We start from the raw sequence: 18,162 nt of genomic DNA, 5'->3' as shown, positions 1-18,162 counted from the left end.
ATGCTCGTAAGTTGTTATGCTGTCCAGCATTACATAGCAAAGCACTACCATCACAAGTGGTAAAAAATGAAATAGTACTTTTCTTCAGTAGTAAAAGCTTATCGTTTATTTATTTATTTAACATTTGTTGATCAGGAAAGTCTGACTAGGACAGAGCCTATTTTCAGTGGAGGCCCAGTGAGAAACTCTCCAGACATGTTTTTAGAATGTGGGAGGAAACCGGATTACCCTAAGGAAACTCACGCGAATGCAGAGAAGACATGCAGTTTCCGCACAGAAGGCACCCCAACTGAGAATCGAATTGGAAAACCTCTTGCTGTGAGGCAACAACGTTACCCTACTGCAGCTCCCATTCTCATTATGTCATCCCTTGCTGTGCAGGGAAACCCGCTACCAATACTATACTTGTACCTGCCTCTAAATCTGTTTTACATGACTGACTTTTTAAAAAAGTCAAATTTCACATTATTGAGTTCCTGTAATTGACTGTTTAAAAAGTCAAATGTACAAAATCGCAGAAATAGTGTTTTTTGTAGGGGGCAAGCACTCGCTATACCCCCTGCTAATTATATATATATACCAATTCAAAGGTCATACTACATTGGGGAATAAGGCATATCCCCTGATCTCCACTTTACCACTATCTCAGCGCAATTCATTGGACTTTTTAAAAAATCGATAGCATGATCCTGATCATGGCAAATTCAACTTTTTAAAAAGTCGATCATATAAAATAGACTCACCTGCCTGCACATAGTGACACAGCTGAGCTCCCTCCAATAGAATCCCTTACAGCACTAGCTCCTCTCATTACCATATTGTGTTAATGATGTTAGCTACTGTTGCGAAAAATGTTATGTCTTGTGTTTATTCATAACTAAATGCATAATAACTTATAATTTCTTCACTAATAAGTCAAATGAAGTGTTTATATTTTTATGTCAAAGGTAAGCTGAAAAACAGATTGATAATTATGCAAGATATATTTTTTTTATGACTTAGATAGTACCCTTATATTTTAAGTGCCTTACGATTATGTTCTTCTACTAGCAAACTATAGTGTAATGATAAATAATTGAAGGCAAACTAAGTTCAGAAGGAGTCAAAGGATATGTTGTAAAGTCTAGTTTCAGAAAGTTAATGAATTGTTGCAGATATCTGGTGAATAACCTGATTAATCATATAAGGAACAGTTACACTCTGGCCTTCTCAGGTTGGGGGGATGAGTTTTGCAAGGCTCTGTCTGAGATAGTGCAGATTGGTACTGAAAGTTAGAAGGTTGAAGGACAATAAATTTGTAAACACAGGTGACTCATGTCTAAAATGCATGTTTGTGAAGTGTTCACATGAAACACTAAGAATCACAAGGGATGAGGTCATTCCTAATTACACTGATTTGCTAGAAATAATGTAATGTCAAATTTTGCATGCATGTAACTGATAAACGGTATATATATATATATATATATATATATATATATATATGTGTGTGTGTGTGTGTGTATATATATATATATATATACATATATATATATATATATATATATGTGTGTGTATGTGTGTGTATGTGTGTGTGTGTGTATACGTGTGTGTGTATACGTATGTGTGTGTGTGTATATATATATATATATATATATATATATATATATATATATATATGTATGTATGTGTGTGTGTGTGTGTGTGTGTGTGTGTGTGTGTGTGTATGTGTGTGTGTGTGTGTGCATGTGTATACGTATGTGTGTGTATATATATATATATATATATATATATATATATATATATATATATATATATAATGTATATGAAGTGTTTTTGTTCTTTGAGACTGAGTTTGAAAATTTTAGCAGGCAGTCTCCCAGTGTTGTTTAATAAACAAGTACTTTGCACATCCTGAAGTGTCATTATTGACTAAATAAAAAGGTAACATTCTTAAAAATTGTCTATTTAATTTGTACTTTAATACTTCACTCTCATGCACAATTATTGTAAACGTTTTGTACATCACTGTGAGACATAATGGCAGAGCACAGTGCATCAGGGGAAATCAGGAAACAACTTCTTAGTTAAGGTATAATGGACATACCTTACCTAAGTAGTTGTTTCCATCCTATTTCCTGCTGCATATGTTGGTCTAGCATTCCACAGAGTGATTCAGTCCATGGCTCAAGTCCATATAGCATACCATGTACACTATGTATATTTATTTTTATTTTGTTTATTTAACATTTGTTGACTGGGAAAGTCCAACTAGACAGCCTATTATCAGTGGAGGCCTGAGGAGAAACACTGCAGACGCATGTCTTTGGAATGTGGGAGGAAAACAGAGCAACCGGTGGAAACCCACACGAATGCAGGGAGACTCCACACAGAAGGCACCCCAGCTGAGAATCGAACCGGAGAACTGCTTGCTGTGAGGCAACAACATTAACCGTTGCACCATGGCATATTTTTTGCATGCCACTTTTCATTGCCAAGATCAATATCTATGAATCATGATGACAGGCATCATACTAAATTTACTACATAGAAAGCTTTTATGCAACTACTCACACTGTTTATGAATAACCTTGACCATCAGAAAATGTGTTTCATTTATTTATTTTGGTAGTATGGTTTTCTTTTTTCCTAGTGCTGTCTTTATAACATAAAGCAATGCATTTAACATCCTTGAAAGATTTTAAAATGGAGGAAATTATTTGTTAAGATTGCTGGTTGTAACTGATGAGTCTAGCCCAGATGAATCTATTGTATGCCTGTAAAATGCAATTGTAATGTTCTGACCTCAATGCTTTCACATGTAACAATTACACATTAACCACAAGAATAAACTCAGGTAGAGCTAATCAAATATAAACTTTTCTTGTTAACTTTAGAAACCTGTGCAATTAGGGGAGATGACTGTTAAAACAATGTACCGCTAAGCTATAGCTCAGGTTATCTCTTCTTTTCAGATTGTCATGTTAGTCTTATAAATTTGTACCAGTAGCTAACAAATTGCCTTATCCTTGTCAGCTACAGTGACTTTGAACAGGTTTTAAATGTTTAAATTAAAAATCTGTAACAAGCATCAGCTACTCAGTCATGTTCCAGATAAACTGAAAACAAGCATATATTTCAAAGGATTGTGGGGTGAATATTAAAAATATTGTATTTGTAGTAGAGCTATATACGATTTGCTTTGGGGTTACACAGGAAAAATGCTAGAAATAGCTCTCATTGTATCATTGTGGACCCCGCTGCATATTCTTGTCAGTTTGTTAATATTTTTAATGGTAGAAGGGACCACATATAGTTGTTACTTGATTTATTTTAAAGGCTTGTATATATATCTGGGGTTACAATTTTAGTGTTTCTTTCTGTAAACGTCCAATTAATGAAAAGTAATTGCCCATGTTCACCAGACATCAGACTACTGGCTTTATAGGTTTGATAGTCATACTTATCACCTTTTGGCCTTCAGAGAAGCTTGAATGCTATAACCCATGTCAACCTTTTCGAATTCCCATCTTCCAATATGTATCTAAACAGATAGATAGAGCTATATATCTACACACACAGACACACACACACACACACACACACACACACACACACACACACACACACACACACACACACACACATATAAAATTGACTTACTGTTTTTGATACCCAGGAGATGTTTATACTGTAATACTGGAAGGCATTATGTAATGTATCTGCCACATTTTTTCTGTTAGTTGTATTTATTTTTAGTATTAGGTTCTCCTAACCGGTGTTAGCTTTATTACTGTAGTATTCAAGACCTAAACATTCAAAGGGAAGTAGGTCAGACAATGCCTTGCAGACAAAGCAGAGGTCTGTAATCGGTAAGAAATAGGATATAATGATGATTCATAAAGCAGTTCTGAAAATGTCAAAGTTTGAAGCACTCTACCTTTTCAAGTTCTTTTGGGTAGCTTATTCAAAGGCTACAAAGCAGCTCTGTACTCAGTGATGGGTCAGATTAGTAAGGTATAAAGTGGTACTGGGATCTACTTGGAGTGACCAGACTCCTCAGAATAAAGACAGGCTACAGAATATAGTTTTCTGGCTTTGGTAGATGCACACTGGTTAAAGTTTAAATTGTTGTAGACACAAACTCACAACAATTCTAAACTTTGCTTAGACTCTGTTAAAGAGTATAATAAGATGCTGGGACACTATTATTTTTACTGTTACTTGACTAGGCTGTCTTCTACCCTTTTGCATTTTCTGCAGTGTTTTTCTAGCTGTTGTCATTTCTAAAAAAAATGATATATCATTTTGAATTTTTTTCCAGTTTATTGTGTGACTATATGCTTGTTCACCTACAGAACAATTTTGATTTGTTTCTTAATTTAAGTTTGTTTCTCTGAATAGTTATTAGAGGAACTTGTACACATTCTTTAAATAATGTTTTGCTGTTGTTTACTGTGTTTGGGCAACCTTCATCGTTTAATCATGGAGAATGTATTCCATAGGTGATCCTATGAAAAGAACGTCCCATAGTACAGGCACTGCAACCTGTTTAGGGACAGCCATATCTACTCTAATGTAATATTTTTGCTGAGTTATCTGCTTTCACACCCCACCTCGTAAAAAAAACAGATTACAATCACATTTATGTAGAAAATCTTTGTCAGAAAAGAGTTCTGACATAAAAGGTTTTGTTGAAGCCAGTATATCCACATATTCAAAACTAACTTCACCATCTGTTAAAAACAAGAAGCAAAATGCACAAATGTATCGACCGTCTGTATCTGAAGCTGCATCAGAAGAAAGAAGTCTATTATTAAAAAGGCTCCTATTAAAGTATTTGAAAAGTTTGTGTCTCCTATAACTGTTAACATCATGGGAAGATCTTCCTCCCCTGTATTATTTAGGCTACTTCACCATCCTGAATTTGTTGTAGTTGATTTAGTAATGGATAAAGCGGTTGCCATAATATTAGAATCCTCAATGCAAAGACCTTATGTTCTGAGACAAGACTTTGTTCCTGTAATGTTTTATTTTAATTATAGCACATTTGGTGGAACTCTTTTATTGAACTCAGCATAAATTTGCTGGCATCTCTTCTTCTTCCTGGTTCTTGGTAGAGTAGAGAATCAACTGTGCAGTGGTGCAGCAGTAGCATTGTCGCCTCACAGCAAGAGGTTCTCCAGTTCGATTCTCAGCTGGAGTGCCTTCTGTGTGGAGTCTGCATATCCTCCATGCATTCATGTGGGTTAACTCTGGGTGCTCCAGTTTTCTCCCACGATACAAAGACATGCATCTGGAGTGTTTCTGCTCAGGCATCTACTGAAAATTGGCTTTGTTCCAAGTCGGAAATTCCTGGTAAACAAATGTTAAATAAAATAAATAAATAAATAAATAAATAAATAAATAAACTTTCTCCATCTCAGGAAGCTGAGAGTTTCTTCATTAGAATTAAAGATGTTGGCATCAACTTATACAACATAAATGTTGATGCCAAGCTCATATTAGATACTGAAACACCAGGATTGAGTAGAGCACTGATGGTTTTAGTTCTGATGTTGTCAACTTTTGACATTACTTTCAGTTTCAAAGTTACCAGCATGCCTGGATAGTTGGTGATGCCTGGATTGATTCTTAGCATTAAGGCTTTGCTGCTGACCTCACTTCCCATGTCATTCGTGGCATTGGAGCCTTTGGTGTGAATGATTAAGAATCTGACCAGAGTTGCTTCTGGACTGAAGTAGATGCCAATCTCAAGTCCAAGACGGTAGCAATCCTCAGTACCACTACCCCAGGTTGGGCCTTCTGTCAGTGTCACCCTTATCCTCTGTTCCAGGTGTTGGTATATTGTTGAGTCTAAAGGACCATAGACTGTCATTCAAGGCAGATGGACTGAAAGACTTCAGCAGTTTTCCCAGATCACTGACTCCAAAAATAAAGTCTTTTCCTTCTTCTCAGTCACCTCCTCTGAAGGTACATAGAAAGGAAGCATATAGACTCTCTTCCTGTATCGCTCACAATTTTGATGAAAGAAAGAACACTTGATTTCCCCGTGTTCCCTATGAAAACTTCAAATTTTGGGAAGTCCATTTAATACGAGTTTGTGTGTAGCTTCAGAAATAGTTTATTTAGAGATTGTGTGTGTGTGTGTGTGTGTGTGTGTGTGTGTGTGTGTGTGTGTGTGTGTGTGTGCGCGTGTGTGTGTGTGTGTGTGTGTGGGGGGGCAAACTTCCTTAACAGTTCTGGATTTTTGCATTTTTGTGACTTTGTGCTGTATGATGTTTGTATTTGATAAAGGCTTGTAATGTTGACTTTATTTATAATTTGATTTAAAACAATGCTACTGTTGTCTGTTGTACAAAGGTGATAATATATGTATGATTTTAAAATATAATACTTGTTTTCTGCTCAAGATAAGGTGCAGTGTTTCCACACCTCTATGCAGGTTGTTTGCCTGAGCTCAGTGTTTGTTTCAGTGCATTGTTTTAAATGATCTAATGAAGTTATAAACTAGAATTATGCCCATATATTATATTTTTATTTATTAGCTGATTCATTTTGTTTCATTTCGATTAACAAAACTGTTAAAATATTCAAAGTTTGGAGAATTTATTCTACTACCACATGCCAGAATGATTTTGAGACTGAAAAATTTATTTTAATTTGTGCTCTCTGCTATGTTGTGCTGGATCTAAAGTCTTCTTAAGACACACAGTCTTGCTGTGCTGTTTACTGCTGAATCAGACACATAGCTTGCATGACTCCATCTGTAGTCTGTTTAAAGCACCAAGCCTTTTAAATTGCACACTGATGAAGAAATATATTTTGAAGCTATAAGCACAGTTACAGATAACTTATTTTATAACAAACGACACATACTCTTTCTGTTAGTTTGTAGCATATATTTACAAAGTTTTCCTTCATTACAGATATGAATGATGACTTCTACAAAATACCTCTCTCTGTCCCTCTCTCACATAACTGAATTACTTGTAGTTGTTATATAGAGTGCTAGTCATGCACATAGATTTTGTTATTTCCTCTTGGTATCTTTTTTGGCCTTCTGTGGGAAGTCACATAATGTCTGTTTTTAGACTTTTCTATTGTCCTTTTGTAATTTACTTGTAAGAACTTTTGCTGATGTGAGGATGCCATTAACAGAAATCTAAAAGGAAACATTTGTACAAGCTGTTCTGCTGCTGTTCCTGTCTGTTAATGGATATTTGTAAACTGTTCTGCAAACATGAGAAAAGCATATAATACTTGCTTGCTGTGAAGAGAAGCCTATCTGTTATACATATAGTATGAATGCCCATTTTACATTGCTAAACTCTATACATATATTCAAGCAAACTTTTTATTCTATGTTTTATCTTTCAGCATATTTACAACATAATTAATTTCAGCCTTATATTCATATCTAACATAGACTAGTTCTTTTTTGAACAGCTAAGTCCAAAACCTGTTTTCAGAACCTCTTATGGGTTATGAGAATTCCTTCTTAAAGTGATGTCTGTCAGAATTTTTTTTTTTATTCTGCATGGCTTTTGCATCACAAATTTGTATATTGCAAAACTGATAAACAGCAACTTTCAAGTATGATCAAAAATGATGCACTCATCTTGTGACAAAAACACAACACAACTCAGGTATAATCTGCAATGCACAAAACCACACTAAAGGCGGTACCTAAGCAGCATAATAGGAAAAATCTAAAACTAATACAGCAACACATACTCATGGACAAGACCTTTATTAACATTCTGCTGAATTGCTGAAACAGCATACTGGTCCTCATCGATGGGGGTGTAGATTCTAGGGCATATGTGGGTGCTTGAGCTGAAGAGGCACATTGCCTGCTGGTGCCACCTGCTGGATAGGTGGTTTTACTACTCTTTTGTCATCCACTGTTTCACTGGAACTTACAGAGCTATACATCTACATTACAGGGTTTCCATTCATTTGACCGAAAACTAAAAATGTTTAAAACACAGAATATTGAAAATGGAAATGTCCAGTTTTCACGACTGTGAGATGCTGAAGTTGGTATATGTAATTTGCAGGGAGTGTGGGGACGCAGGGGGGCTTGCTCCCCTACATTAAATAGGTTTTCAATATTTTGGATGTTTGATCAAATAATTGGAATCCATATATATCATCAAACACCAAACATGTGAAATGCTGTCCATCAAAAAATGATCATTTTAGATCAAATCAAAAATGATTGAAAACAAAAATTAAAAATCATTTTCACACCCTACACTCCCTGCTAGTTATATATATGTGAACATTGAGACCACACAACAGTGGGATAAGGGCAAATTCCCTTAAAGCATGGCGGCAAAACCTACATTGAAAACAATATTCACTGACATGAGCATTTGCTGTTATTTACAGACTGAAAAAACATTCACTCATATGAGAATTCAGTGTTTCACACTGTAACCACACAGACACACAGACACACACAGACACACACACACACACACACACACACACACACACACACATACACACACACACACACACACACACACACACACACACACACACACACACATCATATATATATACATATATAGGTTTACTATCATAAATTCGAAAGTAAAAATAAATAATGTCTTTATTTTCGAATTTATGCATCGAAAATGAACATTTTTGAATAATAGTAAACTCAGAAAACAAGGGTGTATTGTCGAAAATGTCGCTTGTGACATTTACGGCGATACACAGCACGCCCACCCTTCCCATAATCACCTACCTACCTAACCGAACACACAGTTATGCAGGGGGGCTGCACCCCCCTGCACCCCCCCGTGGGGGGCTGTGCCCCCCACACCCCCCCTAACTTAATATTCCAACTCCGAGATCGCACTACAGTGAGGAAAGGGATGCATTTCCCTAACTGCACTGTACCGCGATCCCCTCCCATGACCGAAAGTTAGAATTGCGAATGCACAGTCATTCGCAATGCAAACCTTCGCTCATGTCACCTGCCATAATATGAAGTATTCGAACATCTGATGTTCGAATACTTCATAGCCATGCAAATGCACATCGACATAATGATAGCAAACCATATATATATATATATATATATATATATATATATATATATATATATGTGTGTGTGTCTATGTGTGTGTGTGTGTGTGTGTGTGTGTGTGTGTGTGTGTGTGTGTGTGTGTGTGTGTGTGTGTGTGCATATATCTACTTTTGCTTCTTAGGACTTTGCCCAGTGGCTCCATTACTGGTGCCTAATCAGTCCATCTGTTCTGCGGATATGGGCGATAGGCATTCCTTGGTTAGGGAAGAGCCTCTTGCCCCATTTGCTCCTGTCTAGAGATCCCAAGTGGCTTATCCATTCTCAGGTGAGTGTCTGGTGGTATGGAGCAGCCCAGCTTGATGGTCTGGGGGAGCAGCCTATTGTATTTCTCAGGGGCATCCTCCCTCAGCAGCCTCTCTGTGCTCTGCCATTGCTGTCTCCGAAGAGGAAGGAGGCCTACACATGCCGAGTTCCCCTTCACTGGAAGAGCAAGATGACACTGGGACAGCTCAGCAGGAGTGGACTCCATAGGATAACACCTACTGCTGTCTTTAGGTGTCACTCTTGTGTTGAGCCACAGTTACCTCCTTCTTCCAGGATGGGTGAAATAGAGGGGGCCTCTCACTCCCATTCTCCTTGGCCAGCTTCTTCGGGTGGTTGAGCTGCTATTTGAATTTGATTATCTGAAGCATAATCAGAGCTGTGTCCTTAGATGATGTGGGGTGGCCGAACCGAATGTATTTTTATCGTAACATCATCTTCTCACCTTGTCAAGTTCTTGCTATGTTGGACACTGCTTTGCCTCAGGTGCTGCAGTGCAGTGTTTGAGATCAAATTACTTGTAAAAGAGGATAATGGTGCATTTCCTTTTTAAATTGTTTACCATTTTGCTCAGGTACTGCAACTGCAAAGGTAGTACATGTCTTTCCAGATATCAGGCATGTAGGGACAAAACCCTCAGACCAGTGGAATTCAAGTGGTCACATCTTCTTTATGAAAGTGATTTTTTACTATTTTCTGACTATTTTTTTAGGTCCCAATTTACCTTTTTGTGATTTATATATTTCACTTATTATGTTCTGCTTGTTGATTAAGATGCAGCACTTTATAATAAATCTGGACAGGCACTGGCCCACTTTTTCAGAAGAATGGGACAGGATGATGCCTATCTAGAGGTTGTGTATAGTTGTGCATTCTGGTCATTGACAAATATTCAGGAGGGTCTTAGGTGATTTCTGACAGGATGGGAAGACTCAGAGGGTGGCAATAATCACTGCTAATCTAGAAAGGGGAACAGGAAAAACAAAGGATCACTATCAGTACATGTGGGAGTAGGCTCTGCTGTCTGACCACTAACAGTCCGGAGAAGTGATATAGCAAGAGTTATGACTGCTAAAGCTGGGAGGGGGTTAGTCTATGGGCTTCAGTTGCTACTAAAGTGTATGAGGCAGTGACCTGGGAGAGTCTGATTGTTTCTGCAATGGATAAAGAAAGTGGAGAATCTTACATCACTCTCAGGCTGATAAGGGGTTAGGTGAACCTCAATGTCTTTCAGTAAAAAGAGGGGGCTAGGAGGGCTTCTGAACAGTGTCATAGTGGAGGTGAGTTTGGGGCTGGGAACTGATGTCTATCAGGGTGCATGGGACTTTGAGTGAATATTCATAAATGCCAGGGTAGGGGCACACTATTCCCATCAGTGTACCTATATGCCAGTGTTTCTTTTCATTTACACTACTAATGGCAGGACAGTGTAGCGCAGACGTGGTAGCAGCTTACAGAATCAAAGTCATGGCGCTCCCTAAATTAGAAGGGCTGTTATTCCAAGTGCAGGCTTGGGTAAGGTATTTGCTCTGTGCATTACACCTTTCTTCTGTGACAAAGAGGATTATGACTGAGTCCCTGGGCATAAACAAGGTATTATGTATTGAAGACATGGATGTCAAAATATTCAGGACTGAAGCTCTCAAGGTGAATCTTGACATCCTTGTGAAGATTACATAATAAATGACTTCCAGTATGGCACAAACAGGTTAAGCAGTGTCTCTTGGTTGTTCCTTGCAATAAACAACTGTAAAAACCTGGTGAATTATAAGTAAGCAGCTTATAAACAAGTAGTTTTGTGAAGTTTATAAATAAGTGGCATGGGCTGTAAAGTGTGAATGTCCAAGAAGTGCAGAAGGGGGAAGAAAAGAAAACGAGATAGTGAGCGGTGATGAAATAGGAAGGTTGACAGCCATGTTGACAGCTCCAGAATCAACAGATCTAAGGAGAAAGGAAGAAGAGGAAATGCTAAACGGACACGTTCTTAGAAGTGAGAAAGACTGATTCAGAGCTAGTAGAATACAAAACAAGATGCTGATGAAACAATAACAGAAATAATGGAAGTACTGAATGAGCATTCTGAATTCCTCCAAAGTCTGGTCTAAAACAAATTATTGAAAGGCATGCAAGAGGCCACAGATGCAAATGCTGAGTTTCTAGAAGTGAATTTAGTTGACAACGACTACAGATCTCAGAAAAAGAAAATTTGTTTTAGTGGAACATAAGAGGTCAAAGATGTCAGGGACTGTGAAACTTTTACACAGAATCAACTGGCAGCATGGAGTAGTATTCCAGAGGAGGTGATACTCATTGATATGAAGCACTGAACCTTGTGAAACCTAGTAAGAGGTACCAATAGAACTAAGAAGCCAGTACTAGTCCATTTTGCAACTTATGCCTTTAAAAGAGAAGCTGCTGTTACAGCATTGATGGTCAGGACATAGAATAACATGTGGAGACATCAGAATCTGTGTCGACTATGATTAGTCAGACCCAAAAAAATAAGGGGAAGTTACTTGGTATAGCTGCTGTTGTACTTACGAGTACACAACATAAATTATTCTTCCTATAACACTGACTAAGAATGTAACCAATTAACCGTATACATGTCAAATATTTAGATATCTGCTGACAAATATGAGTGCTATATGAATATAAGGCAGGCAGATATTCTTGTTTTGATTGACTCTTGTGTCAAATGATCCCTAGGCACACATCATTACCAAACTAACAGTCTTGAACTTGTAAAGATAATATTCATATATTGTAAATATATGAAGACTGTTTTTAGAGGAATTTCTAATCATTTGTACTTCCTGTAGAAAATCCGTGTGTGTTTTAGCAATAAAACTATTTGTGGTTACTTTCAGTAATTTATTTTATTTGCACTGGAGAAACAAGCAAACATCAAGATAGAATAGTATCTTAGTAAATTATTGACTGACAAAGAGATGACCTTGCTTTTAACATGATCAAGAACTTTATTATCTTTAACTGAATGCTGGACAGGTGAATGACCTCAGGGTCCTCTTACCTTGCTTTCTCTTCCATTCTTTCCTTTGGAAATCAGATCTATCCAAAACATCTTTGAATTCTGTAGAATAACATAACATATTTCACTGTGTGAGTGATTGTATACGGTCACAAAAACTTTGACACTAAAATATTTTATACTTCTAATATTAACGTATATTTTTCAAAAGGTGGGAAAGGACCATAAAACCCTCAGAGTCCATCTCTAACTTATTGTAAAATAAGCAGGTCCTGTTTACTCGCACTTCATATGTGCCAACATAATGTTGCTACCCCTGTAATGTTCAAAACACTTTTGGGTTTCCAGTATATGCAATATTAATAAAACTGTAGTTATTGCAAAGGCAAAATGTCTTTTTATAGATATTGTTTAATGTCATTCATGATTTCTACTGACCACAACAGAGGATGAAACAAATGCTGCTTTACATGTACGCATTTTCCTAATGTGAAACAGAAAACTGTATAACTCCATGCTGAGCTTGACAAGGTTACAGCAGGCAGTCTCCCACTTAAAGTCATTTATTTTCCATCACTGCTTGAACATTATCAACAAAAATGGAGTGCTAGGATTGTAGTGGACTCAAACTGGACTGACAGCTGGTGGATTGAACAGAACCATATTCTTCTAGTTGTAATCAGGAAATAGTTTACCACTATAGTGCTTTGTATTGTATAGCAAGTCCCCCATTTGTTCCTCTACTAGTATGCAGCACAATGTCCGATCATGAAACTGGCATATCACAGACTCCTGATCTCATTTTTTAGTTATTTGTTTGCTTGTTATTCAGGCAAGTCCACTAAAGAAAATCACCTCTTTTCAGGAGTGAACCAGGAACTATGGTCAACACTTGCTCAGAGTCACGCAGCAGAAGACAAAAGGAATCAAACACAGTTCTACGGGATTTATCATTTTACCAGCTCATAACCTTAACCTTCAGTGCTGAACATCCAGTAATCCTTGTATTACAGATTCAGCCCTCTATGCATTCTGCAACTACTGGGTACATTAAAAGAACATTTGTATCTCATGTAATTAAATGAGAATGCCATGCATGTATTAATGACTGTAATTAAACGAGCATGCAATGTATGTATTAATGATTGTAATTAAACGAGCATGCAATGTATGTATTAATGATTGTAATTAAACGAGCATGCCACGCATGTATTAATGATTATAATTAAACGAGCATGCAATGTATGTATTAATGATTGTAATTAAACGAGCATGCAATGTATGTATTAATGATTGTAATTAAACGAGCATGCCACGCATGTATTAATGATTATAATTAAACGAGCATGCAATGTATGTATTAATGATTGTAATTAAAAGAGCATGCTATATATGTATTATGATTGTAAATAAAAAAGTATATCCTATATGTATTAATGATTGTAATAAAACAAGCATGCCATATTTGTATTAATGATTGTAATTAAACAAGCATGCCATGCATGTGTTAATGATTGTAATTAAAAGAGCATGCCACGCATGTGTTAATGATTGAATTAAACGAGCATGCCATGCATGTGTTAATGATTGTAATTAAATGAGCATGCCACGCATGTGTTAATGATTGTAATTAAACGAGCATGCCACGCATGTGTTAATGATTGTAATTAAACGAGCATGCCACGCATGTATTAATGATTGTAATTAAACGAGCATGCCACGCATGTGTTAATGACTGAATTAAACGAGCATGCCATGCATGTGTTAATGATTGTAATTAAACGAGCATGCCACGCATCTGTTAATGATTGCAATTAAACGAGCATGCCACGCATGTGTTAATGATTGAATTAAACGAGCATGCCACGCATGTGTTAATGATTGAATTAAACGAGCATGCCACGCATGTGTTAATGACTGAATTAAACAAGCATGCCATGCATGTGTTAATGACTGAATTAAACGAGCATGCCATGCATGTGTTAATGATTGTAATTAAACGAGCATGCCATGTATTTGTTAATGATTGAATTAAACGAGCATGTCACGCATGTGTTAATGATTGAATTAAACGAGCATGCCACGCATGTGTTAATGATTGAATTAAACGAGCATGCCACGCATGTGCTAATGACTGAATTAAACAAGTATGCCATGCATGTGTTAATGACTGAATTAAACGAGCATGCCATGCATGTGTTAATGATTGTAATTAAACGAGCATGCAATGTATGTATTAATGATTGTAATTAAAAGAGCATGCTATATATGTATTATGATTGTAAATAAAAAAGTATATCCTATATGTATTAATGATTGTAATAAAACAAGCATGCCATATTTGTATTAATGATTGTAATTAAACAAGCATGCCATGCATGTGTTAATGATTGTAATTAAAAGAGCATGCCACGCATGTGTTAATGATTGAATTAAACGAGCATGCCATGCATGTGTTAATGATTGTAATTAAATGGGCATGCCACGCATCTGTTAATGATTGTAATTAAACGAGCATGCCACGCATGTGTTAATGATTGTAATTAAACGAGCATGCCACGCATGTGTTAATGATTGAATTAAACGAGCATGCCACGCATGTGTTAATGATTGAATTAAACGAGCATGCCACGCATGTGTTAATGATTGTAATTAAACGAGCATGCCACGCATCTGTTAATGATTGTAATTAAACGAGCATGCCATGCATGTGTTAATGATTGTAATTAAACGAGCATGCCACGCATGTGTTAATGATTGAATTAAACGAGCATGCCACGCATGTGTTAATGATTGAATTAAACGAGCATGCCACGCATGTGTTAATGATTGAATTAAACGAGCATGCCACGCATGTGTTAATGACTGAATTAAACAAGCATGCCATGCATGTGTTAATGACTGAATTAAACGAGCATGCCATGCATGTGTTAATGATTGTAATTAAACGAGCATGCCATGTATTTGTTAATGATTGTAATTAAATGAGCATGCCATGTATATGTTAATGATTGTAATTAAACGAGCATGCTATGCATGTATTAATGATTGTAATTAAACGAGCATGCCATGCATGTATTAATGATTGTAATTAAACAAGCATACCATGCATGTATTAATGATTTTGCTTACTGTCATCAATGAGTACCAATGTGAACTGATTCTTGGGCTTTCCGTCCTGGATCTGAGCAGTATAAGATCCTTCGTCCTTGCGTGAGAAGTCTGTTATGATAATTTCTACCAGACCTTTTGGTTTGTCATATTTTATCTGGCGAGTCTGCATAAAAGTGAAAAAAAAATTACGTCAATATCTGAATTACATAAAATGTTTCAGTTTAGCCAAAAGTACAGTTAGATCAACATTATTGCTAGTCAGTAAACAGAGAAAAAGTAGGAATCATCAGTACTGACTGTTGACTGTTTAGTATGTTGTGTTTTTTTTTTTTTTTTGTAAACTGACCCCCCCCCCCAAATTGTGGAAATACCTGCTTTAGTAGATACCTAATACAAACAGTATGTCAATGTGGTGGTTTCTGGGTAAAATACCTCAAGAAATATCCTCTGACTGGGAGCCTGTTTATTTCACCTTTTTGGAAAACCATTGAGTTGCAAGTATCTGCATTTTTTTTTCTTCAGCCAGATGTTTCAGTCTACACGGGGGAAATTAGACTTTGCTTTCCACTGGAGACAGCAAGGCATGAAAGTGCAGATGCGGGTCTTCTGAGTGTTTCCTGGGCAAGTTCACTTTTCCAGGATGTTTAGGAGAAAGTGAGTGCATATATTACAGGGCTACTTGAGAGGTAATCCAGAGGTATTGCAACTATTTGTAATTGAGATTGTTGTAAATTGCTAGAAGGACTGACACTGACATTAACTTTAGCAATGGAATAAATGGGAGACAGGCTATCAGAAAAAGAATGAAAGAATGAATGAATGAAATGGGAGACTAATCATGGCCCTGTTCTGAAGTATGTGATCTCAAAATCATTACTGTATCAGTCTTTGATATCTGTTGAGAGTAGTGCTGTGAGGTTAACTTGAGCTCTAATGATTTAAAGGGGTGAATCATTATTCTGGATGGACAAAAGTATGTTAAGGATCTGTTACAGAGCAGTAGTGAGGTCACTTTGTAAAACCATGTGTTGCCAGTTCATAAGGGAAATGCTTGATGAGGAAGTAGTGATGATTCATAAGATGAAGAAGTGAAAGCAATGAAAGCATCTGGGATTTCTGAGCAAGACAACTGTGGAGACAAGACCGTGCCTGGTATAAGACGTAAGCTGCGGTGTCACAGGACTTAAGCAGGATATTAGTCAGTGCTCAGTCTAGAATATTGTGGATGCCAGTGTTAATTTGATTGGGATGCACTGTGGACAAACTGAGGAAGGCTAAGTTTGCTCAGGGTGCTGCATAGACTGGGTGGGACTAACTCATACTAAATTTAATCATAATGTAGCATTATTGTTGTTGGAAGCTGAGGATAGGGCATTGATAACCTTGGATAGCTTCAGGATGTAGGTATGATGCTTTTGCATACCTTCAGGTAATTCCTTTTTTTTCCCTTGATGCTTCAGCTTGACCATCAGCTGCTACGCAGCCCTCCCATTTCTTCTGTTTTCATTCTTGGTACTAACCCCCCCCCCCCCACCAGATGGGGCTGCCTTGGCAGGGTTGGAAGGGGAAGTCAATCTGACACCATTGGAGCAGGAGACTAGGCAGATTACCGGCAGAATAACATATGTTGCTCACATCAGGGCTTTTCTGTTTAAGCCCTATTCCCTGTGATGTACTGTCAGATTGACATCACAGTGAGGTGAGCAATGGCTCTATAAAAACCCCAACACCTACATGATGATGTGCTCCTCATATGCCTGCCTCAACATATTTTGATCTTGAGACTGTATAGCTCCAGCATCACCACTGGCACTTCAGTTCCTTGGTCATGTGATCACTCCTGCCACTTCAGTTCCTCAGTTATGTGATCACTACTGCCACTTCAGTTCTTCAGTCACATGATCACTGGTGTCACTTCAGTTTCTCGGTCATGTGTTCCATCCTGCCCCCACACACTCTCCCTGAGAAGTGACAAGCAGACTAAGCCTCATCATCCCTTTCCACTCCTTCAAGCAGACTACAGCAGCTACTTAAGCAGACCACTGAATTCCAGCCACCTGGGTCAAAGTCATGGCTTTATTCCTATGTGCCAATATAATGGCAGAAGTGATTTCTATTTTTTTTTCTATGATTGTTACTTGCTCCATGCCTACTTTCCATCAAGCAAAGCATCTCCTCACTCACACAATGTTGTCCAAAGAGGGGGCCATCATCTGGGTAGCCATGAGTGTACTTTGTGCTCTCTGTAGCATCAAAACACTTACATCATTTATATTTAAGGTTGTAACCATCCCCTGGTAGTAACATCAGCACTTGTATATCCACAAGGTTTACGTATGCCCTTGTTTTGGTGCATGCATACTTCTCCAGATGCACTGACTAGAGCTTCCACCTCTTGCTTAGACAATCATGCCCATAGGTTCCCTGAGGTGCTTTCTTATGTCATAATGTGTCTCAATTCTCTAGCCAAAAGACTGTCATAAGATCAATGGTACAAACCACCATCTCTTCCCCCAAAGATGGGGCATAATCATCCTGACTAATGGTTGCCTTTCAAGACCCTGAGATGCTATTCAAACATGGTCACTTGGGTCAGGGCTTTATCCCTCTATGCCACAGGTACAGACTTTGTGATTTCTAACTGTTGATACTGTTTTGAGTCATTTGGGCTTATATTTAGATCTGTTGGGTGATGTTTTTGTGATGTCCC

The 18,162-nt window shown here is 37.4% G+C and overlaps 1 protein-coding gene across 1 annotated transcript in view; it reads right to left on the bottom strand.

Annotated features, from left to right (window-relative positions):
- The window catches only part of LOC122816536 (myomesin-3-like), a 522,511-nt gene that overhangs the window by 227,741 nt on the left and 276,608 nt on the right, over positions 1-18,162 (bottom strand). Inside the window, exons 12-13 of the mRNA XM_044089388.1 lie at positions 15,471-15,615; positions 12,381-12,440 (exon numbers count right to left, since the gene is read on the bottom strand). Coding sequence (XP_043945323.1) covers positions 12,381-12,440; positions 15,471-15,615 — 205 coding nt within the window. The remainder of the gene's footprint in view (positions 1-12,380; positions 12,441-15,470; positions 15,616-18,162) is intronic.

The sequence above is a fragment of the Protopterus annectens genome, chromosome 1.part1 (genome assembly GCF_019279795.1).
Source record: "Protopterus annectens isolate FY-2018-M chromosome 1.part1, PAN1.0, whole genome shotgun sequence".
In the NCBI taxonomy this organism is placed as follows: Eukaryota; Metazoa; Chordata; order Ceratodontiformes; family Protopteridae; genus Protopterus; species Protopterus annectens.
Note: the sequence above shows the minus strand (reverse complement) of the source record. Positions and strands in the feature narration are given on the sequence as shown.